The sequence below is a fragment of the Manacus candei genome, unplaced genomic scaffold (assembly GCF_025592945.1).
Source record: "Manacus candei isolate 608988 ecotype Guabito, Panama unplaced genomic scaffold, ASM2559294v1 h1tg000256l, whole genome shotgun sequence".
In the NCBI taxonomy this organism is placed as follows: domain Eukaryota; kingdom Metazoa; phylum Chordata; class Aves; order Passeriformes; family Pipridae; genus Manacus; species Manacus candei.
In genome coordinates, this window is record NW_026138304.1 from 205,187 (window position 1) to 214,363 (window position 9,177).

The window sequence follows — 9,177 nt, forward strand, 5'->3', positions numbered from 1 at the left end:
GGGGTGCCCGGGGGTCCTGGGGGGTCCCCAGGGGTGACAGGAGGGTCCTGGGGTGACTTGGGGTCCTCAGGAGTGACTGGGAGGGCACTGGGGGGGGTCTCGGTGGTGAGTGGGGTGTCCCGGGGGTCCCCAAGGGTAACTGGGAGGTCCCGCTGGGTCATCCAGGGGTGACTGGAGGGTCCCCAGGGGTGACTGGAGGGTCCTGAGGGGTTCCCAGGGGTGACAGGAGGGTCCTGGGGGGTCCCCAGGGGTGACTGGAGGGTCCTGAGGGGTTCCCAGGGGTGACAGGAGGGTCCTAAGGGGTTTCCAGGGGTGACTGGAGGGTCCTGAGGGGTCCCCGGGGGGGTCTCGGGGGGGACGGGGGGAGGGGTGTCCACCTCTCCGTCCTGGGGGTCCCTGCGGTGGGATGGGGGGGGAGAGCGGGGAGACCCGCGATGGCCACGCCCTCTCACGTAGCCACGCCCCTTCGCGGGGCAGCCCCGCCCCTCCGCTCTGGCCCCGCCCCTCCCGCCGTGGCCCCGCCCTGATTCCCGTGGCCCCGCCCCTTCCCAGTGCACCCTTCCCTTTATGTAGCCACGCCCCCTCCCGCCCTATTTCGTAGTAGCTCCGCCCCTTGCTCTGGCCCCGCCCCATTCCATGTGGGCCCGCTTCATTTCCCTGTGGCCCCGCCCCCGTTTGACCCCGCCCCATCCTCAATGCCCCGCCCCGTTCCCGCCCTGGCTCCGCCCCATCCCCGCCCCGTTCCCGCCGTGCCCCGCGGCCCAAGATGGCGGCCGCGCTGAGGGTCCCGCTGCTGGCGCTGCTCGTGGCGGGGGCGGCGCTGGGAGGGGGCGGCGGGACCTGCCGGGGGGGCCCCGGGACCGGCCCCGGGAGCAGGGTGAGCACGGGGGGGGGGGTCCGGGACCGGGGGGGCTGCCGGGGGAGGGGCCAGTGCGGGTCTCCCCCAGCCCAGGGGCCCCCAGGCCGGACAGTGCCCCCTCTGCCCCCCCCAGTCTCCCCTTGGACCTCCCGGGACCCCCCTCAGTCACCCCCTGCGGCCCCCCCGGCACCGCCAGGACCCCCCAAGTCACCTCCGGGACCTCCCCAGTCACCCCCGGGACGCCCCCGGTCACCCCTGGGACCCCCCCTCCATCATCCTCAAGAGCCTCCGAGACCCCCCAGTCACCCCTCGGGACCCCGCAGTCCCCCTCAGAACTCCTCCCGGTCATCCCAGGACCCCCCCAGTCACCCCTGGGACCCCCAGTCCCCCTCAGAACTCCTCCCGGTCATCCCAGGACCCCCCCAGTCACCCCTGGGACCCCCAGTCCCCCTCAGAACTCCTCCCGGTCATCCCAGGACCCCCCCAGTCACCCCTGGGACCCCCCAGTCCCCCCCAGAACTCCTCCTTGGCATCCCAGGGACCCTCCAGTCACCCCTGGAACTCCTCCTTGGCATCCCAGGGACCCCCCAGTCACCCTTGGGACCCCCCAGTAAGCCTTGGGGACCCCCTCAGTCACCCCCGGTCACCCCCAGGCCCCCCTGGGCTCCCCCAGTCACCCCTGGGACCCCCCCAATCATCCCCATGACCCTCCAAGACCCCCCAGTCACCCCTCGGGACCCTGGGATGGGGGGGGGGATTCGCTTGTTCATTAATATTCGTGAGGGGGCGGGGTCAGTGCTGTGATCTCATTATTATTAATGAGGATCCATCCGTATCAATTGTTAATAGTCTTATTAGTTATTAATAATATTATTAATTATTATTAATATTAATCATTGATACATTCTTATTGACGAGGGGTGGTTTAAACTGTCAGTTTGTAAATATTCATTTGGGGGCTGGGGCTGTGCAGTGGTGCCTCATTAATATTAATGAGGGATTATTATTATTATTAATTATTGTAACAATATTAATGGGTGCTCTACATCCTTAATAGGCATAAGGGGTTCAGAGCAATAATTCATTAATATTAAGGAGGGATTATTACTGTTATTATTTATTGCATTGATTAGTATATTAATATTAATGAATGCTTTGGGTCCTTAATAAGCATAAAGGGTTGGAGCAATGACTCATTAATATTAATGAGAGGTGGTCCTATCTCTCATTTACTCATTAATATTCATGAGGGGTGGGTACTACTCCATTTATACTCATTAATATTAATGAGATGCACACCCTGCAGGTGTGTTAATTGGTGTCAGCTCATTAATATTCACAACTGGGTCATCACAGATGGGGCAGAATCTGTTGCATCTCATTAATATTCAAAAGCATGTTTATTAGGTGATGTTTACTCTCTCATTAATATTAATGAGAGATGGTGTCGCTGCCCTGGGTCGACATTAATATTCATTGGGGTGGTCACAAGCTCATTAATATTAATGAGGCGAGAGTGTCCTCATCATGGTGTCACCCCCCTGTGTCCCCTCCTTGTGTCCCCCCAGCCTGGTGACAGCGAGAGCTGCAGGGTGAGCCTGAGCCTGGAGCACTCCTTCGAGCTGGGTGAGGGGACACTGGGGACATTGGGGGGGACACTGGGGACAGGGGGGGGACATGGGGGACATGGGAGGGACATGGGGGGGACACTGGGGACATGGGAGGGACACTGGGGACATGGGGGGGACACTGAGCACTCCTTCGAGCTGGGTGAGGGGACATTGGGGACACTGGGGGGACACTGGGGACATGGGGGGGACACTGGGGACATTGGGGACATGGGGGGGACATTGGGGACATGGGGGGGACACTGGGGACATGGGGGGACACTGAGCACTCCTTCGAGCTGGGTGAGGGGACATTGGGGACACTGGGGGGGGACACTGGGGACATGGGGGGGACACTGGGGACATTGGGGACATGGGGGGAACACTGGGGACATGGGGGGGACACTGGGGACATGGGGGGGACACTGGGGACACTGGGAACATGGGGGGAACACTGGGGACATGGGGGGGACACTGGGGACATGGGGGGACACTGAGCACTCCTTCGAGCTGGGTGAGGGGACACTGGAGACATTAGGGACATGGGGGGGGCACTGGGGACATGGGGGGGACACTGAGCACTCCTTCGAGCTGGGTGAGGGGACAGGGGGACACTGGGGATGTGGGAGGGGACACTGGGGACGTGGGGGGGACACTGGGGACACTGGGGACATGGGGGGGCACTGGGGACATGGGAGGGACATTGGGGACATGGGAGGGACACTGGGGACAGGGGGGTGGCACCAAGGATGCTGGGCCGGGGGTGGCAGTGGGGCCATGGTGACAGGGTGCCACCCTGTGTGCCCAGTGGGTGCCACCCTGTGTGCCCAGTGCCGTGTCCCCGCAGAGGACACCCCACAGTTCCGGTGCAGGGGGGACACTGGGTGACACTGGGCTGGGGGTGGCAGTGGGGCCGTGGTGACAGGGGTGTCCCCACCACTGTGTCCCCACAGACGATGCCCCACAGTTCCAGCGCAGGGGGTCCCTGGGTGACACTGGGCTGGGGGTGGCAGTGGGGCTGTGGTGACAGGGGTGACCCTGCAGAGGACACCCCACAGTTCCGGTGCAGGGGGACACTGGGTGACACTGGGCTGGGGGTGGCAGTGGGGCCGTGGTGACAGGGGTGTCCCCACCACCATGTCCCCGCAGATGACGCCCCGCGGTTCCGGCGCAGGGGGACACTGTCACTGAGCCCCGGCCCCGAGCCCGCCCTGGCCCTGGCACAGAAACCCCTCGGGGACGAGGACAGAGCCCGGCTCAGGGTGAGGGGGGACGGGGGGGGCACTGGGGGACACCGGGGGTGACACCGGGGGTGACACTGGGTGTGACACTGGGTGTGACACTGTGTGTGACACTGGGGTGACACTGGGTGTGACACTGTGTGTGACACCGGGGTGACACTGGGGGTGACACTGGGTGTGACACCGGGGTGACACTGGGGGTGACACTGGGTGTGACACTGTGTGTGACACCGGGGTGACACTGGGGGTGACACTGTGTGTGACACTGTGTGTGACACCGGGGGTGGCACTGGGGCTGACACTGTGTGTGACACTGGGGGTGGCACTGGGGGTGACACTGGGTGACACTGTCCCCCAGCAGGAGGTGGGCTGGGCTGTACCGAGTGTGGGTCGGGGGGGGTTGAGGGTGGTCAGGGGGGTCCTGGGGTGTCCCTGTGTGTGACACTGTCCCTGTTCCAGGAGGTGGCAGCCCGGGACGGGCTGTACCGTGTGCGGGTTTGGGGTGTCCCTGGGGGGATGACCCTGTGGGTGACACTGTGACACTGTCCCTGTCCCTGTCCCAGGAGGTGGCAGCCCGGGACGGGCTGTACCGTGTGCAGGTTTGAGGTGACCCTGTGGGTGACACTGTGACACTGTCCCTGTCCCTGTCCCAGGAGGTGGCAGCCCGGGACGGGCTGTACCGTGTGCGGGTGCCCCGCAGGCCCCCGGCCCCCGGCGAGGAGGAGGGGCCCAGCTTCGTCACGTCCTTCGTGCGGGCGGTGAGTGGGGGGGACACCCGGGACCCCCCCGGACCCTCTGTGTCCCCCCCATGTCCCCCCATGTCATCCCGTGTCCCCCCATCATCCCATGCCCCCCCATGTCCCTGTGGTCCCTGTGCATCTGTCCTCCTGTGTCCCCTGTCCCCCCATGTCACCCCATGTCCCCTGTGTTCCCCTGTTCTGGTGTCCCCTCCTGTCCTGGTGTCCCCCCATATCCCCTGTCCCAGTGTCCTCCCATGTCCCCCCATGTCCCCTGTCCCCATGTCCCCCGTGTCACCGTGTCCCTGTCCCCAGTGTGCCCTGTGTGCCCTGTGTCCCCCTGTCCCCCGTGTCACCGTGTCCCTGTCCCCATGTCCCTCGTGTCACCGTGTCACCGTGTCCCTGTCCCCCATGTCACCGTGTCCCTGTCCCCAGTGTGCCCTGTGTCCCCTGTCCCCATGTCCCCCGTGTCACCGTGCCCCTGTCCCCAGTGTGCCCTGTGTCCCCTGTGTTCCCCATGTCCCCAATGTCACCGTGTCCCTGTCCCCAGTGTGCCCTGTGTCACCATGTCCCCAGTGTCCCTGTCCCTATGTCCCCAATGTCACCGTGTCCCTGTCCCCAGTGTGCCCTGTGTCCCCATGTCCCTGTCCCCATGTCTCCCGTGTCACCGTGTCCCTGTCCCCAGTGTGCCCTGTGTCACCATGTCACCGTGTCCCTGTCCCCATGTCCCTCATGTCACCGTGTCCCTGTCCCCCATGTGCCCTGTGTCCCCTTTCCCCAGTGTCACCATGTCCCTGTCCCCATGTCCCTCGTGTGCCCTGTCCCCATGTCCCCAATGTCACCGTGTCCCTGTCCCCAGTGTACCCTGTGTCCCCTGTCCCCAGTGTGCCCTGTGTCACCATGTCCCTGTCCCCAGTGTCCCTCTCCTCACCTCCCCAATGTCACTGTGTCACCGTGTCCCTGTCCCCATGTCCCCCGTGTCACCGTGTCCCTGTCCCCAGTGTGCCCTGTGTCCCCAATGTCCCCGTGTCACCATGCCCCTGTCCCCAGTGTGCCCTGTGTCCCCAATGTCCCCGTGTCACCATGCCCCTGTCCCCAGTGTGCCCCATGTCCCCTGTCCTCATGTCCCCAATGTCACCGTGTCCCTGTCCCCCTGTCCCCCGTGTCACCGTGTCCCTGTCCCCAGTGTGCCCTGTGTCCCCTGTCCCCCGTGTCCCTGTCCCCCTGTCCCCAATGTCACCGTGTCCCTGTCCCCAGTGTGCCCTGCTGGAGTCGCGCCTGTCGGACCAGCTGACCCTGCACGTGGACGTGGCCGGGAACGTGGTGGCCCTGGGGGTGGTGGCACTGCCGGGGACCTGCCGGGGGACGGAGGTGGAGGACGCGGAGCTGGAGCTCTTCAACACCTCGGTGGCCCTGAGACAGCCCCTGCCCGCGGCCACGTGGGTGACACGGGGGGGACAGGGGGGGACAGGGGGGGGACAGGGGGACATGGGGGGACACGGGGGGGACACGGGGACATGAGGGGACACAGGGACAGGGGGACACTGTGGGGACACAGGGACAGGGGGACATGGGGGGACACGGGGGGGACACAGAGACAGGGGGACATGGGGACATGGGGGGACACGGGGTGACACAGGGATCTGGAGCTCTTCAACACCTCGATGGCCCTGAGACAGCCCCTGCCCGCGGCCACGTGGGTGACACGGGGACATGGGGGGACACGGGGACAGGGGGACATGGGGGGACACGGGGGGGACACAGAGACAGGGGGACATGGGGACATGGGGGGACACGGGGTGACACAGGGATCTGGAGCTCTTCAACACCTCGATGGCCCTGAGACAGCCCCTGCCCGCGGCCACGTAGGTGACACGGGGACATGGGGGGACACGGGGACAGGGGGACATGGGGGGACAGGGGGACATGGGGGACCCTGTGGGGACACTGTGGGGACACAGGGTACCCTTGGGGACACTGTGAGGACAGTGGGGACAGTGGAGGGACATTAGGGACCCTGTGGGGACACGGGTGAGGGCACATGGGGACACAGTGACACTGGCCCAGGGGGATGGGGTGACCCTGGGAGGGGGGACAGAGGACACGGTGACCCTGAGGGGGACATTTGGGGGGCCTGGGAGTGCAGGGGTGGGGAGGAGGGGACATTTTAGGGGCCTGTGACATTTTGGGAGGTCCAGGGAGGGTCCCCCAGGTTTTGGGATGCCTCTGAGCCCCCCTGGCCCCCCCCCAGCCCCGAGACAGCCGCCTTCATCCGGCACCTGGAGCAGGAGCAGGCACAGAGAGCCCGGAACCCCCAGGAGCAGAAATCCTTCTTTGCCAAATATGTGAGGGAAAAACCCCCCAAGTCCCCCCCAGCACCCCCAAACTCCCCCCCCAAAATCACCCCTCCAAAATTCCCCCCAAAACCCCTCAATTCCCCCCGAAACACCCCCAAAAACACCAACACCCCCCTCCTAAATCCCCTCCCAAACCCCACCAATGGTCCTGAAACCCCCCAATCCCCCCAAACCTCCCCAAAACCCCTCAACCCCCCCCAATCCCCCCTAAAACCCCCCAACCCCCTCCAAATCCCCCCCAGAAATTCCCCAATACCCCCAAGCCCCACCCAAAAACCGCCCAAACCTCCCCAAACCCCCACCGACCTCCTCTCCAAACCCACCCAAAACCACCAACACCCCCCCAAACCCCTCCCAAAAAACACCAACACACCCCCCAACCCCCCCCAAAACCCACCTCTCCAAAATCCGCCCCCTAAACCCCTCAACTCCCTCCAAACCCCCTCCAAAATCCGACCAAAACCCACCAATACCCCCAAACCCTCCCAAAAACCACTCACACCCCCCAACCCCCTCAAACCCCCCAACCCCCTCCTGACCCTCCCCAACTCTGCCCATTTGGGGTCCCCCAATCCCCTCCTGACCCCCACAAACCCCCTTTGGGGTCCCCCAGACCTTTTGGGACCCCCAACCCCCCCCTCCCCATTTCCTGAGCAGGGAAGGGTTTTGGGGGGACCCCTCCCACATTTCCCTTGGGGGGCAGCATTTGGGGTACCCCGGGTTTCCCTTTGGGGGGTGGATTTTGGGATGACCCCCCATTTCCCTCAGGGGGTGGATTTTGGGGTGACCCCAGCCCTGGGTTTCCCTTTGGGGGGTGGATTTTGGAGTGACCCCCCATTTCTCTTTGGGGGGTCATGTTTTTGGGGTGACCCCCCCATTTCCCACGGGGGATGGATTTTGGGGTGACCCCCCCCCGGGTTTCCCTTTGGGGGGGGGTGGATTTTGGGGTGACCCCAGCCCTGGGTTTCCCTTTGGGGGTGGATTATGGGGTGACCCATTTCCCAGGGGGGTGGATTTTGGGATGACCCTCCCCGGGTTTCCCTTTGAGGGGTGGATTTTGGGGTGACCCCCCCCCGGGTTTCCCACTGGAGGGTGGATTTTGGGGTGACCCCCCCGGGTTTCCCTTTGAGGGGTGGATTTTGGGGTGACCCCCCCCCGGGTTTCCCACTGGAGGGTGGATTTTGGGGTGACCCCCCCGGGTTTCCCTTTGGGGGGGGTGGATTTTGGGGTGACCCCCCCCGGGCTTCCCTTTGAGGGGTGGATTTTGGGGTGACCCCCCCGGGTTCCCCATAGGGGTGGATTTTGGGGTGACCCCCCCGGGTTTCCCTTTGGGAGGTGGATTTTGGGGTGACCCCCCCGGGTTTCCCTTTGTGGGGTGGATTTTGGGGTGACCCCCCCGGGTTTCCCTTTGGGAGGTGGATTTTGGGGTGACCCCCCCGGGTTTCCCTTTGGGAGGTGGATTTTGGGGTGACCCCCCCGGGTTTCCCTTTGTGGGGTGGATTTTTGGGGTGACCCCCCCGGGTTTCCCTTTGGGAGGTGGATTTTGGGGTGACCCCCCCGGGTTTCCCACTGGGGGTGGATTTTGGGGTGACCCCGCTGTCCCCCCGCAGTGGATGTACATCATCCCCATCGTGCTCTTCCTCATGATGTCCGGAGCCCCCGATGCGGGGGGGGCACAGGGAGGGGGGGCCGGGGCGGGGGAGGGGGGGGGGGTCAGGTGAGACCCCTCCCCCTCCCCAAAGCCCCGCCCACTCCTCCTCCGGGTGGGGGATGGGCAATAAAGTTGTGTGTGACCCCCCAAACTTGTCTGATCCCCAAATCTGGGTGTGATTTCTTTCCCACCCCCCCAAATCTGGGTGTGACCCCCCCCAAATCTGGGTTTGATCCCCTCCCACCCCCCACATGTGGCCTGACTGGGGGGGGGGGGGAGGGGCGCGGGAGGGGGGCAGGGGAGCACCCCCCGGGTTGAGGGGGGTCTGGGGGGCACCTGGGACTGCCGGGGGGGCCCAGGGGCACCCCTGAAATTGGGGGGGGAGTCGTGGACATGGGGTCGTTTGGGAGGGTCCAGAGTGGCACCCGCGGGGTTGGGGGGGGACACCCGAACATCGGGGCCCTTCTGGGGGTCCCGGTTTGGGGTCGGGGGGGGGGGATTCGTGAGCGGGGCCACGCCCCTTTATGCAAATGCACGTGAGAACACGCCCCTTTATGGCAATAAATGCACTGGAGACACGCCCCTTTATGTAAATGAACGTCCAGGAGGACACGCCCATTTATGCAAATCGTGTGAAATCAGACGCCCCTTTATGCAAATACACGTGGAAGAGCGCGTCAGGTTATGCAAATACACGTGTGAGGACACGCCCCTTTATGCAAATG

The 9,177-nt window shown here is 64.5% G+C and overlaps 1 protein-coding gene across 1 annotated transcript; it reads left to right on the forward strand.

Annotated features, from left to right (window-relative positions):
• Nucleotides 1-736: 736 nt before the first annotated feature.
• On the forward strand, nt 737-8,603 carry EMC10 (ER membrane protein complex subunit 10). Its single transcript, XM_051775145.1, has 7 exons — nt 737-877; nt 2,428-2,485; nt 3,616-3,728; nt 4,361-4,465; nt 5,702-5,883; nt 6,696-6,789; nt 8,412-8,603. The coding sequence occupies exons 1-7, from the start codon at nt 767-769 to the stop codon at nt 8,520-8,522; spliced, it is 774 nt and encodes a 257-aa protein (XP_051631105.1). The 5' UTR covers nt 737-766; the 3' UTR covers nt 8,523-8,603.
• The last annotated feature ends 574 nt before the right edge of the window (nt 8,604-9,177 follow it).